This window comes from Calypte anna, chromosome 2, assembly GCF_003957555.1.
Source record: "Calypte anna isolate BGI_N300 chromosome 2, bCalAnn1_v1.p, whole genome shotgun sequence".
In the NCBI taxonomy this organism is placed as follows: Eukaryota; Metazoa; Chordata; class Aves; order Apodiformes; family Trochilidae; genus Calypte; species Calypte anna.
In genome coordinates this window covers 21,256,972-21,274,455 of record NC_044245.1, presented here as the reverse complement: position 1 = coordinate 21,274,455, position 17,484 = coordinate 21,256,972, and the positions used below count along the sequence as shown (strand labels likewise).

At 44.2% G+C, this 17,484-nt stretch overlaps 1 protein-coding gene across 2 annotated transcripts in view; it reads right to left on the bottom strand.

Annotated features, from left to right (window-relative positions):
- Positions 1-12,438: 12,438 nt before the first annotated feature.
- The window catches only part of RSU1 (Ras suppressor protein 1), a 102,354-nt gene continuing 97,308 nt past the window's right edge, over positions 12,439-17,484 (bottom strand). The window contains exon 9 of one of the 2 annotated variants that reach the window (XM_030445007.1): positions 12,439-12,907. In XM_030445007.1, the coding sequence (XP_030300867.1) occupies positions 12,805-12,907 (103 nt within the window). In that variant the 3' untranslated portion in view covers positions 12,439-12,804. The remainder of the gene's footprint in view (positions 12,908-17,484) is intronic. The other variant, XM_030445006.1, reaches the window with a different exon arrangement.

Here is a 17,484-nt window from a genome sequence, read left to right as displayed (position 1 = left end):
TAATTGATGTAGTTAATACAGAGCATCTGCTGTTCAACGAGGTCTAAAATGACATTTAATTACCTTAGGGATTTCAGAGAGCCAGCAACGCCTGCATTTCTTTCCAGGGGAAATTTCTTAGGAGTGCACAGTGCATTTCCTACTCAGGGTGCTACACATTTTTTATATGAATGAAATATATTCTCTCTTACAGCTTAAAAGTGTGCCTGTCAGTCCAGATCAGTTACTCCACATACAGTCAAAAACCTGTCAGAGTCAGGTAGGCAAGAGGCCAATGTCTAGGAGTGGTGTTTGTCCCTGTTAGATTAGGGAAATTCACTGGAAATGCAGTTTTGTCCCAAAAAGAGTGCTGAGTGACTGCATCTGAAGTGGGCTGATTTTCTTCTTCCTGAAAGGGCCAACCTCAGGCAAATAGACAGAATTTGTGCCAGGCAACAGCAGCCTGGGCAGCTCTGAGTGTGTGGTAGAAACATAGAAGTATAGAAATATATATCATGGGTCTGCATGCAACTAATGCCCCAAAAGGGCACCTGAGCTCAACATTGTGAGTTGGTCTGTGAGCATGATTTGAATGCTTTAAATGCTAATGGTTCAAAGTGCTTGGGCAGGTAGCTTGAAAAAAATCCTGCTAATTCAGGCCTTGTCCAGACACAGGGAGGCACAGGACTCTTCCCTGTATGAGGGGCATGCTCCCTCCAGTGTGGTGTATGGATTTTCCCTCCCCAGGTCAGAACTGAAGCACACAGGTGGGAGCTCATGGGCCCAGGGGGATGCTTTTGCTCAGGAAGGAGGCAGCTGCCAGCCAGCACTCTGAGCCAGGTTGGCACCAGAAGCCAGAGCCTCTGTGCCTGGAAACACCTCCCCCCTTTCCTATGCCTTCCCTGGCACCCCAAGGATCTGATCCTCCAGTATCCATGTGTCTGTGTGGATTATGCTACTGATGCTATTTGTATTCAGTAATTTTTTAAAGCTCAGTGATTTAGATTGACAAATGTATTCTGATTTCCTAATGTGTTTTCTTCACATCTTTGCTGTGTTTTTCCATAAGAATTATTCTGTTCAGCAACTCAGGAAAAAGCAATCAACGGCTAGAAGGTATATTCCAGTTCAGATTTTTGAAAAGAATTACAATGTGTCCAGTCCCCACTCCCCCAGTGCCCCCACCCCAAAAAAAAAAAAAAAAAAAAAATTTTAAAAATAATAATAAAAAAAATTGGTCAGTAATTGTCTCTCTGTTTTCCCAACTGGTTTGTCCTAACCTGATATTCCTGTATTGATGTATTTCCATGAAGTGCACCTGGTTGGTCTACTAAACTAGCACTACTTTTGCTCTATTTTCCTACTGTTGCACTGTTGCTTAACAGCATCAGCACTGAGCACCTTAAAGGCTCTTGATGTTTTTGTATTGCTGCAAGTACATAGTGGAGCCCTCTTCAAACACAGCTGTTACCCAAGAAACACTGTGAGAGGAGCAAAGGAATAAGGAGAAGTGGACATACTTCAGCAAACACTGAAAAAAGGATGAGATATTCTGGAGCTGATGGGCTGAAACGTGTGACTGCATCGAAGGCAGCAGATGAGGACCAATTTTTGACTTTTCTGCAGACCTGTGGATTTTCACTGTAACTGAGGATGGATGTCTCATTGTGTTGGGAGATGAGAAATCTTTGAAACATCAACAGAATACCAAAAACACTGCAAGGAAATGGAACTGATTCAGTTTCTTGCATTACTGAGTAATAAAAGAAGTTGCTTTTGGTCGCTTGCAAGTGAAACAGACTTTCCCACTTTTTCTTCTGGAAATTAGACACCTTATTTGAATTACCCTGAAGATGCCAAATCCACTCAGGCAGTGGGAGAACTGCACAAAACTCCAGCACGTATCAATGAGAGCCACCAGCCTGTGCCCATGGGCCCCATAAATGCAGAAATCCAGATAGGCACGGGTGGGATTTCTGAAAAGTGCCCGAGAGAGTGCTATTGCTTCTATAATGGTTGAGTTGAGTGGGTGTGTCTGATGACAGAGAGCTCAGTCTTCAGTGGGTAATTAAAAGGATTAGATACTGGTATGGAAGCGAGTCTTGTATGTTGAGTGAGCTTTGCTATCTGGCAGCTATTTCCAGCATGGTGGATACAAAGTTACTTAAGCATGCTAGGCAGAGAATTCCCTTTTTAATCCATAATTTTTAATCCATCCGTTTTTTGTCCTGATGTTATGATGAGGCCAGATTATTGCTAGAGTCAGTGCCTATGTTTCTGTTTAGAGCTGAGTTTCAGAACTATACAGACAGATTTGCCCTGAAAGCTCAGGGTGGATGTAGGCTCTCTGTTTTCAGAATTAAGAGATTTTATTTTCCTTCCCGGTAAGAGAAGTCTGCCATGGCACCTGTAACCAGGAGAGCAGGGCTGAGTGACAAATGACATTTGTTTTCTTCTTTTAAAGGGTGACTAAGAGGAACATGACATTAGGTAAGGAAAAATTGGGGAAATGGCTGATTTGAGAAGTGTAATACACGTGTGATTTTCTTAATAATCCCACAGAAACTGATTATCTCAGTTTACAACTATTTTAAGGCAAAACTCAAAAAAACAACGAGGCTGCAGTCATAACCATCACTTTGGAAGGGGATTGTTCACATTATGTCGTTCGAAACCGTGAATTACTAAAAAGGCAACTTTGTGTCTGCATTGCTGCAATTACTCCCAATTACTGTCACTCACTTTCGTAAGGGATTTCTTGCTGTGTCTGCACCGCCAGCCTCTCTCTCTCCAGGGGACAGAGCCCCGCAGCTGCAATTGGCGAGCGCTGGAGACGGCACCGCCGCCTCCGCTGCCCCCGGGGCCGCGCTGCCCCCGGGCTCTGCCCCGCGCTCCCGGGGGTGCCGGGGTTTGGAACGGGCCCTACCCAGGCCACCGGCCGGGCTTTCCCGGACAGGGATGCCTAAAGAGGAGTCGACCCCATCTCTTCTCACTGCTGTTACCTGCAGCATCCTGCCCCCCCTTGGCAAGACGCTTGCCCCCAGTTTGACCACAGCTCTACATTTCTGCGGGGCTGACCCAGAGCCGGGCCCCGGTGGGGCGTGGGGAAGCAGCCCCTGCGCTGACCCCCGGCCACAGGAGGGATGTGGTCAGCACCGAGGTATCCAATAAGTGGGTTTCCACTTTATCCCAGCCAGAAAGGCATTGTCTGCCCCAGGCAAGACTCTGTGTTTGTGAGAAGGTGCCGGCTCTGTAGCTGCTCCCCAGCTTGGGCTGGGTTCCCCCAGAGCGTTCTGCTAATCTCTTATCACTGCTTCTTCCTCCCTTTCCCTTCGTGCTGATTTGGGGAACTCCTGTTATCCTGGCTGATTTCTAGTCCATCAAAACAACTGTCCTGAGACTTGACAATTACTCTCCCCATGGTATCCCTTCCACTATGTGAGAGAAGGAAGGAGAAATTGGAAGACTCATCTGTGATGGTTAAACTGCCCTCCCCTGAGCCTGGAGCCATGAAGCCTTTGGTACCCTGCAGTGTACCACAAATGGCTCCTGCTGCCAAGATCTGACCACTGAGCCAAGCCCAGGAACCCATACCCTGTTGGTGGCAGTGGCCCTGGCTGCCAGATGACCTTTGTATCTCCTGCTGGGGGAGAGGTGTGTGTGTCTCCTGCCACAGCAGAGGTGTGTGCCTGCAAGAGGCAGGACCCCTGCTCAGTGTCAGGTGCCTGCATCCCCTCCCCATCTGCTGGTGATGAGTTGTAACCTCCAGGTTACCTCCAGGGCATGCCAGTGCTCCCCCCTCCCCCCCGGTGCTTGCATTACCTTGGCTAGGCAAGATAGCTCAGAAACTGAGAGTAATGCACCATGTAGCTGCAAGTAATTACGGTGGTAATGCAATTTGGGTTCGTCCTTTTTTTTTTTTTTTTTTTTTTTTTTATCTGCTGTATTATGACTGAAAACAGTCACATGTTTTTTGGAAAGGAAACAAAGCTCAGTTTTCTCAATTTTTTTTGCTTTTTCTTTGAAAGCACAGATCCTCATTCTTTAAACATCCTCACTGAAGATCTGAGCATTGTGAAGATCTGAGCATTGATGGGACAAAAGCAGCTTGGCTCATTTGTCCCTCCCAGGGTCAGACTTCTAACATGAGCCTCTTATTAGTGATAATAAATAATCAAAAATCCAAGAACTTGCCATTCTTGAGGGATTTCTTTGCACTTACTGATGATGCTGCCATGGTAAGGACTGTTACTAAGATTTGTTTTTTCACACTGGAAGCTGGAGCATTCTGAGATTTGTCCAGGGGACAAACAGAGGACAGGAGGAAGCCCTCTGGTACAGCAAGGCTTGATCTGCAGCATTTGCAGCAAATGCAGCCCACCCTGTGCTGTCATTGGAGCCAGACATGCTCTCCCCTAAGAGGATGCATTAGAAGTGGCCACATTGGCTTGAGGGGGACAAACACAATAAGACATAGAACCAACAGTTTGACTTGGGGGACTCACTGGCTGGTCCTGAAAGGCTAGGAGCTGCACCTTCCTGCTGGTTAAATTATTTCAGGCATTTATTGAAGGCAGGAGATACTGTCCCCTGTCAGCTGTGGCTGAAGGGCAGTGTGACATGGTGATACCTCTCCAAAACCCATATGTAGGCAGTGCCAACCATCATCACGAGGCAGAAAAGAGCTCTTGGCCTCACCTGTGCTCTTTGGAGAGCAGCTGTGCTAAATGGTGCTCCCCTCCTGGTGTATGTTTTTGGAGGATTGTGAAGCTTGTGAGGTCCACAAGCACCCAATGAGTCTCAGGGTCCTTCTTGTCCCACCAGACTCTACTCAGACCCAAACCTTTCTCCCTCTATCCATCACTCTAAAGAGTGCTTACCACCTGATAATTTTTTCCTTATCTCTAACCCTCCACACCTGCATTGTAATCCCACTCTTGATTTCTTCAGGGTCTCTTGACCATCCTTCTGCCTTGCAAGATCCCAGGATGTTGCATGAAAAGATGGGAGAGCCAGGCAGGGATTTTCAGAGGTGCTCAGTTTACGGTGACACTTCATAAGTATTCAGGCTGCCTTCCTCCTTGCTGACGAGCCTTGTCTACAGAGTTTTCCTGCATAAAAAACTGCATATGACAAGAGAGGAAAGACAAATGACGATAGCAATAATGTGGAAGAACATCCTCTAAATATCTGAGAGGGCTGAATTCATGAACCACTTTTATCAAGGCATACAAGAGGCACTTAAATATTAGCTGCTGCTTATAAATAATATTGCTATGTTAAATACACACATATTTTCACTGTTTTATAAAGTGTGTGATCTCTGCTTGCTTTCAACTGGAAATCATAAAGTAAAAATCAATGAGCTTATATCAAGATCATATTATAGTCCTTGAAGAGTCAACTGACTCTATAGAAGTGACTGTTTTCTAACGAAGATATCATTAATTGGATTGAGTTGGCAAAGTTTAAGTGCCTTGTCATATTTTGATTGCTATGCAGTGCTAGAGCTTATTGATTTTATAGAACAGCCTGTAGATAAATGTAATGATTAATTTCATTTGGGTTACAACAGAAAACTGTGCAGAATTGGGTGTGCTGCTTTTTTTTTTTTTTTATGACTGCTTGTACCTCACAGAGTGTGAGTCTACCTGTGATGCTATGCCAGGTGGCCCAGCCTTCCCTGGTCTTGTATTTAGTCAAAAGAAATTCCATTTTTCTCCCATTACCATAGTTTTCCCTCCCCTTCTTTCATTTCAAGGGCTTTGAAGATACTATTTTTCCATCTCTATTTCTTGGGAAGGGTGGGTGGTTGCCTGTTTTCTTGCTGAAAAAAAAAATAGTTGTTACATTTTATTCCATGTTTCTCTGTCTGAGAAGCTGTCACCCACAGATCCGAAACCTAGGCCCAGTTTGTGGACTTGCTTCTAGGCTGGTCAATGCCTGCCTCAGGGATGGAGCAGTGGGCTCAAAGCCCCCTGTGCAGGGCCCTGCGTGTCCCTCGGGGCCCTGTGCTCCTCCCTGCTCTGCCCCAGCACCTGCAACCCCGTGGCAGTCGGGGCTCTCCCAGAGGAAGATGCAGAGCAGCATCTCTGCTGGGCTCTGCCCTCCCTGGCTTCCCCCACATCCTGTCCTGGGGAGTCTATCTGGGAGTCTATCTGCCCCCCAAGCAGGACAAGTTTGGGCTGTGGATCCTCTTTGCATGGACCACAACAGGGCTCTGCTCATGAGGAGCCCGGGAGCTGTTTTTCCCGAGGCTTCGGAGCTATATTTAGCCCTTGCTATGGCACTTCGTGCCACATGGCTGCCTCTGAATTATTGGGTTTCTTAATTGGAGGAGTTGATGTAAAAGCAAAGTGAGGGGGAAAGGAAATACCAGCAGCCTCCCTGGGGACACCCTGCCAAGCCTGGGGGTGACAGCCGTGCTCGATGTGAACTGTGTCGGCACATTTTAGTAATAGCAGCACATGGAATTAAAAGATTTCAGGCCTTAATTTTTGTTCAGGTCTGGCATTTTCTTTCCAGGCTCTTCTAATTGTATTATTGCACCCACTGCTGGCAAAGGTAGAAAACTGCATTTCTCGATGCTGCCGGACACTCAATTGCCACAAGCAGCTGAGAGCCCTTCGGCAGCTAAGGCCCTACCCTGCACGTAATCTGCGAGGTACCTGAACTTAAATCAAAATTTTGATTTTATGTATGCCCTCCGAATGGATTAGTAGTTAATTCCTACAAAGTCTTTAATGCATCTCTGGATATCACTGGTGGAGCAGAAATCAAATCTTTGAATACCTTAAACTGACCAGAAATTATGACAGGAAAGTCACTTCATACTGTCTGGATGGTAGTTGCTAAAATCATATCCCAGTCTCACATCCCCAACTACCTGTGCACCTCATTCCTCTGAGTCAGTGCTCTCTTCCACTCCAAACACAGATGCTCATTTCTGTGTGATCTTGGGAAATCAGGCATGCAGGGCATGTTTGGTTAGCTACATAAAATAAAACGTGGAACAATATGAGAACAATTAAGAAGTGTCTGAGGGCACTCAAACCAACGGTATGGTCTCTAAAATTAAACCCTTTGAGGGGACAGTTGACAAAATCCCTGATTCTCCATGTAACTGCTGTGATGTTCCATCCCAAACCACATGGTTGGAGGGAAAACAACACCCAGTATTAAGCTGAAATTCATTCTCCCACGGAGGGTCTGAGCCACCTGTGTCCCACCCAGCACCCAGCACAGCCTTTAAGGCACTGCCCTTCCTCCAGAGGTGCCCTGGGTTGTGAGGCCAAGCCTCAGGTGAGCCCTTTGGCTCTGCTCCTGTCCAGTGGCTCTTCCCCGGGAGGGTTCTGTGAGGAATTTTTGCTGTGGTGTTTTGGTCCTGGTGAGCACCACTGGCCCAGCTCAGGGCTGGCACTGGGGCAGGAGGTGTCCCTGCTCCTCAGGCTCTGCCTGGCAATAGCTCTAAGCTGCTGGAAAACTCCCTGCCAACAGCTTTCTGTTTCCACATCAGGAAAGCAAAGATTACTGCAACCACCAGCAGTGCAGCAGTGCCCAGGCTGAAGATAAACTTCCCCCCCAAGGGTTGGTGGGATGGATGGCAGCCCTCGCAGCCAGCACCCTACCCAGGTGTAGGTATTATTGAAACAGTATTGTCCAGTGCTTGCATGTCACCACCCACAGGCATGGATCACTCCAGGCTGGAGGGTGCAGCTCAGCACCAGCCTTGTCCCCCCTGCCAGCATGTGGCCAGCCATGACCATGCTCTCCTCTCCTCTCCTGGGGATGGGGGCTGCTCTGAATAACCAGGATGTTAGGAAAATTGTGAAGCTATGCTCAGCCTGGGGCTCATCAGCAGCAAGGAAGCCGAGGTGAGGAGGAAGTGCCCTGGCAAAGCCACCTTCCCCCATGCTTTGCCCTCAGTCACACCTCATCATTAAAGCTGCCTCTGAACACATCCATCAAGCTGTAGGGGTGACTGCTGTGGCTGGCACTCATGCGATTACCGTGCTCCTTGATCTAAAAATAGTCTTAAAATTTTGCTCTTGAGATATATTGTAAAAATGGCAATTTTAAGGGCTTTTTCACAATAGGGAAGCAGTTCCTGGTGAGCTGTAATTCAGTTCTTGCTCCGAGGGGGCCGGGGAGCAGCAGTCTCTGCATGCAGCACTCACAGGTGAGCTGGAAGGAGCTCACCTGTGCCAAAGGCAGCGGTGTCAGTGGCCCTGCTGGATGGAAACCAACCAGAGATATTGATAAATCATTGTGCTTTACAGGCAAATTACCCCTCCTTAGATAAGAAGAAACCAAGTAGCCAGGAGGGGAAGAAAATCTATCCTTTGAGAGGTTATCCTGGTTTCATCCCAGAACATCTGCCAGCCCAGTGTCAGTGCAAGGCAACAAACACATGGCACGAATCTGGGAGCATAAAAGATGTGTCACTGCAAGAACGAGTAGGAGGAAAATAAAGCGAGTTGACAGCTCACATCCTGTGCCATAATCCTAGAAATTGTTAATATTTACAAAATTAACAACTAATATAACTGATGACAATCTCACTCCTTCTGGTTGTCATGAGGATATTAACAGTTACCACCCTCTCCAAACTGGAAATATTACCCATCTACGGAGCTCCTGCTGCTCAGAGCACGCGGGAAGGGCACAGACTCACTCAGCCTCCCAGATTTCACACCAGCACTGAGCCATGAGCCAGCACGGAGCACCCAAGCACTCCCAGGGCTGGAAATGCCTACTGACCTCACTCTGCTCCTGGGAGGGAGCAGTGAGTCTGGCAGAGCAGGAGGAATGTTTCTCCCTCTTCCCATCTCCTCCAGGAGCCCAGCATTCATCCCTGCACACTGGAGTGTGATGGGGAGAGCCTGGAGCAGGAAGATGGAGAGATACACAGTGCCAGTGGGAGGAGAAGAGGGCAGTGCTCACTTGGATTGTACCTCCAAACAAGCTGCCATTTCAGGAGAAATGCCCATGCTGCTGGTGTGATTTGCCAGCTGTAAGGCTGGCAGCTGAATGATGAACAGATGCTACAGTGTCATTTCCTTGATAGGAAAGAGCTGGCTAAAACAAAAATAAAATAAAGATGCTTGAATACCAGTGACTCCATGGGAAACAATCATAAAGATGTGAGACTTTAGAATCACAGTGTAGTTTCCTGTATCTTTTTTAAATAAGAAAGGGAACAGCAGCAGTGCCCAAGTTCTCAAAACTGAGACTTTTCATAGTGTTCTTTTTTTTTGTTTTTAAACTGCTGTCTGTCAGGGGGACTGTGGGAGGCAAGACAGGGCTAAAAGAGACCGTAAGTATGTGAAATTTCTCATGGATGGTGCCTGCATACCTGAGATTTCTGTTTTCATTTTGCCCTATCTTTAGCAAGAAGCATTAATTCCCCAGGCCACTCTTAGCATAGGCACAGTGCAATGTCCTATGCTAATTTAAAAGTTTTCTTTGTCAGGATGCATTGTCTGCAAAAAAATAGCCAAACTCTTCCCAGCTCACTGTATGCAAAAATCAAAACAGAGAATTACCTGCATTGTTGTTTACAAAGAGCTCCCAGGTGCTGAAAAGCAAAAGTAAAAAGCAGGTTTCCATTTTCACAGGAATAATTTTCTCCCCTCGAAGTGTGGCATGTTGTTGGCTGTATGAGAGATGGGCCCACAGAGACTACCTGAGTGCTGTGGATGAATCCATGGCAAAAAAGTCTCCTTCAAGGCATCCCGAGATCAGGGATCTCACTGCCAGCCAGGCAAGGGAAACACCACTGACCACAGAATAGCTGCCCTCGCAGAGCTCTGTGCTCCAGGTGGCACAAAGCAACTGCTCACCTCTGGGAAGCACCCAAGGGCCCACTGGAAGGGGACTCAGTTCGATAGCTCCTCTGGAAAAATTACCATGGGGACTATCAGAGGGTTCATCATGAGCTGCACTGGTCATTAACTGGTTCACTACAGTCAGACACAGCAGTTTCTTTCCTTGGAGTACAGTGGTGAAATGAATGTGACCCAGTAAAATAAGTTGGTTTTAAAATATTAAAAAAGCAGTGACTCTAGAGAACAGATACATAAAATCATCAAACTTATATAAAAAGTGTTGTGTAGTTTGCTCCAAGAAGCTGGTACCTTTTTAAAACCAGTAAAACTTTTGCATGTTACATCCCAGGTGGTCTTCTTTTCTTCCCCATGATTTATTCTGCCTTAACATCTAAAGAGCACTCCTCCCCACTCTCACCCCTGTTTTGTTTTCTGTTTGTAAAGCTTTATGTATTTCAGGTTTTCGTCATCTTCTCTGATCATTATTTTATTTTTTCTTCTTTCTTTTCAAGAAACTTCTCTTTTCCCTACCTGCCACCATTTTCAGTATAATACTTCTCCCCTTAGAACTTCTACCCTTCTCATCTTTATGCCTCAATTATTCTTCCCCAGACCCTTCATTCTTGCTTTTGTTTATCAAAACTGTGTTTCTTCCTCTTTCATGGGGGAAGAAGTGGGAAGGTGGGGTGGATTTTTTTGTTATGAGCACTGAAGAATGCTCAATCAATACTTTGAAACCCTGCAGAGGAGAGCTTGCATGAGTCCTTCAACACTTTCAAAATTTGCAACAGCAGTTAATGGAAGTCTGACTAATGCTTGAAAATCAGCAGCTTATTTTAAAGCAGTGCTGTAGCTTCCCACCAATAAGATTATCAGGTCTTCCCCAACAGGCTTTTATTTTTACACTCTACTCAGTGCTTTGAAACACTGTAGCCCCACAGCAACTTCTCTCTTTCTGAACCCCAGGACACAGAGCAGGTGATGGATGCAGTCTCAGACACTCCCGGCTCTGGCTGTGTTTCTGTTCAAAACAAAGGATAGATGTATTGCTACCCTGCCCACAGAAAAACACGTCCAGGTGTACTCAGGGGGCTTTCAGAAGAGCATCCAATCCAGTCTAGCTGGAATGGAGTGTATACAAAACGCCTTCAAGCCTGGAAGTAAAGGGAAGGACACTGAGGGAAGGATCTAGAGCCTCTTCATCCCCTTCCAATAGATGTACCCTTGCTGTTTACTTTGTTCCACAAGGAGCTGCAGTAGTAGTTTGGGGATCTTCTGACATTTCACTGAGATTTAAGCTTTTTTTGTAGCATGATTATTATTGTCATTAGGTACCCTCACCTGTTAATGTCTGCAACAGATTTAATCATGTGCATCCAAGCTGGGGCCTGGTTTTTGCTGTGAATTCTGAGCATGCATCCAACCTGTCGCCTCCACAGGCCTGCCTCACTTGTTCCCCTGTATAGCTCACTTAAGAGGTCTGGAAAACCCTCTGCAGAGCTTGCAACAGATAGAATTGACTGTTCCTGACAAGTCTACCATTTTTACTGTTTTCCATCTGCCTACCAAGTCTGCTTCATTTTTTTCTGAAGTACCAAAGGCCACTTAGAATGTGTCTAAAGCTTGATGGCAACTTCCCAGCCCTGCTTGCCAATTCAAAAAATCTGTTGCAAAATATATGTCAATACATTTATTCCCAGTCTAAGGCAACCATGTCTTACTTAAATGCCAGGGTAATCCTAAACAAGATTGAGAGGCTGGTGCTGATAACAGAGTCTTCAGATGCAAAACGGCTTTTGTAGGAAGTACAATTTCTGGCATGAGATATTTAAAATCTTTTTTTCTCTCATTGAAGACAACAGGGCTGTCTTGGCAGGCTGGGCCTGGTTCCTTGCTTGCTGCCCAGACGGCAGCAGAACTCAGCAAGGGGGTTGCTCAGGTGTGAGATTCATGAAATGGGAAATCAAGGGCAGGGAGTGAAAGATCTAGGTAGGAGTATTTGTTCTTGCTCCTTGAGTTTCGTGGTCAGCTTTTGCCCTGCTAAGACTGAAACTGGAAATCACTGTATATGAATTTCAGGGTTTTTTTCTCCCCACTGGTAAGACGTGAAGCTATTTGAGATGTTAAACAATTTGCAGCTTCTGAGCACGATTGTGGTGCTGGCTTTGTACAGATAAATATAGAACCTGTGGCATTTTCAAAAGCCAGTTGGAACAGCTCTTCAATACAAGCACTTTCAGCAGAGATTAAATACATTATTTGGGTTTTCTGCCTTAAAAAAATCACTTAAAAAATTGGCAGAAATATAATTTTCTTCAAATGAGAAGGTTCTCTTTCCCCAAATTGAGGCTGGCAATTGGCAGCTCTTTACAAAGACATTTTTTTTTATTTCCTCTCTCCCTTCACCTACTCCTTGGTTTCAAAATAACCTTTAAAGCACAAAAGCAGGACATAGCGATGTAAAAAAATAAATAGCAACTGATTAAAATTTTTCACTCCTTGAACAGAATGCTTTGCAAAATGCTCTCACATTCCTACATAAAAAATAAACACATAGCAGGAAACTAGACACGTGTTCCTCAAGGAATTTGCTATTCCAATGTCCTACTTAATAAACTAGAAACACAATACAAAGAAAGACTTTTATTAAAATAACTTGAAACATTATATGAAATTTAATATTTTATAATATAGGTGCAACCCCCCGATATTAACAAGACGTGATACATGTGAATAGAGGACATTAATGTACATATAAATAGAAAAGCCAAAATGTGTTTGACAGTGATACAGTAATTGGCTACATAAGTGTGACCAAAATTAGGATAATACCTAATTTTGTATTCCTTAGGGAGCATCTTCTAGAGCAGTATACCTAGAAAACTGCTTTTACTTATAGCGTCTGCTTTCTTATGAGTAACAGGAGATGTGTAGAAATATTATAGGCACATGCAAAAGCAATGTAAAAAATACAAAAGCAAAGGCAGAAGCCAGAGACTTATTTATTCTTGGCTGCCAGAGGCTTACGGCTGATCTTTTTTGACTTGTCATTGTTCTTCTTTGGAGGTTCAGGATTCGCCTGCATATGTCTGCCATAAAGACTGTAAGGAAACAAGAAAAAGAGTATTCATGATACAACCATTAAACACAGGCTTTTACTCTGCAGCATGTTAAACAATGCATCGAATTACTAGAAATAAAAAAAGGAAGGTCAAATTATTTATTTTGTTTCAATATGCTGAATTTTCCGTAAGATCTGATGCTGCAGCCCATAGCAGTCTCATGACTTACCAGGAGAGTGACATGGGGAAACACAAGCCTTTGGAGCTGTGAAGGAGCAATTAGTTTTGCCTTCAGAAACCAGCAACCTTTATTCTGCAGTTATGGGATTAAGGCTCAGTAGGCTGCAAGGATGTGTATTCAAGTTGACAATGACAAAATTGGGCTGAACTGGAGAGACAGAGTGCCCACTTAGAACAAAGTGAGCATCATCCCTAACCAGAAAACCCAAGGGCTTGATAATGTGACAGAGAGCAATGGTGTCACAGCTGCCTTTGCTGCTCCCACATGATTGATAGCACTGGGACAGCTACCAACACATCAATGCCACATTAGTAAGTACCACTGATTAAATGTTGACAAAGTATCTAACAATTAAGATGGCTAGTATTCACAGAGAAGCTAAAGAGACTATGTGGCTCAGAGGATCTTGCTAAATATCACACAGTAATTAATAGATAATTTATGAGTAATCCTGATTAAACTAAATTAAAAACCTACCCCAAATATACACAGGTTAAATGTAACTTCCAGCATTGACATAAAGTGCTTTTTGAAGATGCACTTTGCAGGGACAACAGTGTACCTAGAAGGGAACAGGGACAAGCTTTGTATCTGCTCATTCGGCTGCATAAACACTGACAATGTTGACACCAATACTGAAATCCCTCTGAAAGGTGTCCTCCTCCTTCAGCCTGATGCTAGTGTCTGCCCCAATCCTGTACTAGCTGTTGCCAGTCAAGTTGGGCACTAAATTCTACCACTAGATAGGAATTCTGCTACTGAAGATGGTAACAGCAGCAGTTCTGAAACAACCTTTCTTGTGTCACTGCACCTCCACCTTTTGGTGGACTTGGTCAAGGAACAGGAGAGATCCAGGGGCTTAGGTCTGAGAAACAATGAGTATTCCTAGAACTGCATGCTGCTGTGTCAAAATCTCAATGGGCAGCTGTCAGCATTGCTGCTGCAGAACCCAGGTCCTGCATTTTCATGTGTCTGGGGCACACAGAAGGTCCCAGCTGTTGCAAGCAAGCTGCACTGGTCAATCACAGACACCCTTACATGCACTCTCCCCTGCTGCAGTCCCTGGATTTAGTTGCAGGTCTGTCCAGACCTTGTTGTAAACTAGCACCAGGTACTGATCCTTTTGTTATTTTTGCTAAGTCTTGTCAGGACGGATTTATTACTCATGATATATTGTTACTTATCCAGAAAACCTGACCTGATACACAGCTCTGCAGTGTGTAGGGTAATCATGGAGATAAAGAGACTATTTCCAGTGACCTCTCTTGTTTCCCAGGCCAAAACTGATTTCAGCAGAGGATGGGCCCTCCTTCTTCTAAAGGGCCTGGAGGACTATGCAGTCAACTGTATGCAATAGACACTGAACACAGATCCAAACATAGACATACTCTTGAATTACTATGCTATAAGGCATGGCTATGCAGGGACTATTTATGTTGGATGCAGACAGATTTTAGGTAAGGCATACATTATTTTGTACGGTTCAAAGATGCATCAGGGGATGTTTAGACTGAACATCAGGAAGTACTTATTTACTAAGAGGGTGTTCAAACACTGGAACAGGCTTCCTGGAGAGATGGCTGATGCCTCAAGCTTGTCAGTTTTTAAGAGGCATTTGAACAATCTCCTTAACAATATAACTTAACTTGGTCAGCCCTGAATTGATCAGGCCATTGAACTACCTCATCATTGTAGATCCCTTCCAACTGAGACAGTCCATTCTATGTTAGGAGGTTAAAAGCTTCCATCTGCTCTGAGCTTTATTTTGCTGCATGTGAAATGTACCTCAACCCTGGCTGTTCCTGGAGTACAAAATTGGGATGAGAGATTCTCGTAGGGTGGGGTGGAGGGGCAGTGCTTGCTTTCATCTCCTCAGCAGCTGCAGTTTTACATTATGTTGCTAAACAGGCTGCTGTCAAGGTGCACTGTATCCAAAACAGCCTTGCTCAAGGAAAATACGACTGTAAACTATGACATTACTTCACCTTACTGAAATTTTATGTGTGCCATCACCTACTGTCAACAAGGGATCAGATGGCAGTTCCTGATGAATGTAGAGAGCCCTGACCCCCTGTGATGGTGGCATGCTTACTGTTAGTTACCATACACAGTTTTCTTTTTATAACAGATACCAGACCAACAGCACAAGGCTGTATTTTATTCAAGTACACAGTATGTGTACTAATAAATATCCATCCTAAGTAAATGTCCTGTTTTGGAGGTGTTAGTGAGTTGAGGGAGGGAAGACATGGAAGGAGATGTTTTGGCATCTGGAAATACTGTCATTGTGGGAGAGCACAGCAGTGTCAGTCAAGGAGGTTGTCCCATCAGAAATTGATCCAGGCCAGAATAAGTCAGGGAACAAGCAACATCTTGTTCTCAATGACATGCAGTGCAGCATTTAAACCACAGTCATTAGTAATTTTGTAACTCTGAGAAGTCAGAAACAGAGAAGTAGAAATGCATGCTCAAATCTGTGAACACCAATAGTTAAATACTAAATAAACATTCAGCTTGTTTTTTGGCTCTAGAGAAATACTACTACATTGGAGTAGAATATGAAGGTTTTTTCATATAACAAAGAAGTCCCTATTTGGGACCAAATTTAGAGAGAATCCACTGAGCCACTGTATCTAAGCACAAAAAAAAAAATAATCTTTGTGGGTGGGAACAATAGACCCTTGTGACTGTCCTGTCTTTCACCTGCCCCACAGCTCCTTTGCCCTGTCAATTTCTTTTCCATTCCTCAGGTTGGTTTAGGCTCTACTTTTTTGCTTTTGAAACTTTTATCAATTTCCCTCTGAGATGACTTTAGTCATTAAATCTGCCTTTCATTTCCTGCCTTCTCAGTACAAATGTTCAAATTTGTGGACTGGCATTAGATTAGTAAAATTTTTCTGAAGCAAAAAGTATTCTATACAGATGCTTTTGAAGTGCTGAAACTAAATATTGACAATTTTGAAAGATCTCCGGAATTTTACATGGGCAATGCCTTTTGCCTGCAAAATGAGGTCTGGCTGCCACTGCATGCATTAAGCAGTAAAAAACCCAAGTGACCTGTGTTTTCAGTATTTTCTTTAATACTTGCTCCTTATGATATTCAGTACTGTTGGTGCTCAGTAAATTCCTATGCAAATACTATGTTAGCAGTAGTAGAGGTACATGAGTTACAGACATCTGCAGCACTTTTCACTTATTCTTGTGTCCAAACACTTCTGTCAGTTGTCCAACCACATGCACTGAGTTTCATCCAGGAAAATAAGTACTGGGTTACAAGTAAGCAAATAAAATATAACTGCTTCAGTTTCTCTGGCAAAATTTCAAGGAAGTTTCAGCTGCACATTGCTATCTTAACTGAAGATAAATGCTTTACAGTCTATCACAGCAGCCTGCTATGTAAAGAGCAAGGATCAGACATGTTTACATTATACAAGCTTTCACAGACAGGGACTCTCTCTTGTGTTTGCACACATCAAATATGAGGAGACATATGGTGTCATAACAACATTTAAATACAATAATGACTGTGATAATGCCTCTGGGACAGAATTTGCCTTCTGTTACACTAGGGAAAAGAGAATTCACTATTTTCAGTGAACTTTTGGTACAACAGATAACCACTTTTATCGCTCCTAAAAACCAAAACACCAAAACAAACAAACAAACAAAATATGAGATGAAAATTAATGGAGCTGATACACATGGAGAAACAACTATCTCAGTTACATAAGAACCTATAAACACTTGGACGTAATGGAGTGTGGAGTTCACGTATACAGTCCTTAATGATTTCAATACCTACTGGAAGGATACAGCCACAGAAACCAGAGATTGCACATCAGCATCTGTCAGCCAAGCTGCAGTAACTGTGTACATGCATCACTAGGAGGTCAAATGTGTTATGCAGAGACACTCACACTCTGTCCTCGGCAGGGGAGGTCAGCTTAAGACATGCACACAGATAGTTATGCAGCTCAGCTGATGGATGGTGATGTACTAAGAGACGGCACCTTGACATATCTGTTTGTATGACTAGACCCTCAGCAAAGGCAGATGGTGTCCATAAACAAAGGAATATTGAGGCAGACTGTGGCTACTGTGTCAAGGCAGATTTGTGAGGCAAGTGCTGATAATACATTCATGGCAGCACCTTCACACTTCACATTTTAGAACATCACCTCTTCAGGGGGGGGCTGGGATGGCTCTACATAGGGCATTACACAAAGCTTAGGGACCAAAACCTTGGCTGAATAATGAAATCTGAAGTGCAAAAAAATATTTGAGATGTTTGTGATTTGTAGCAACAGTGGGAACCTAGTCATTACAGCCACAGTTCACCAATTGTTGAACCTTTGTAGACTTAGCAGTTACAGTA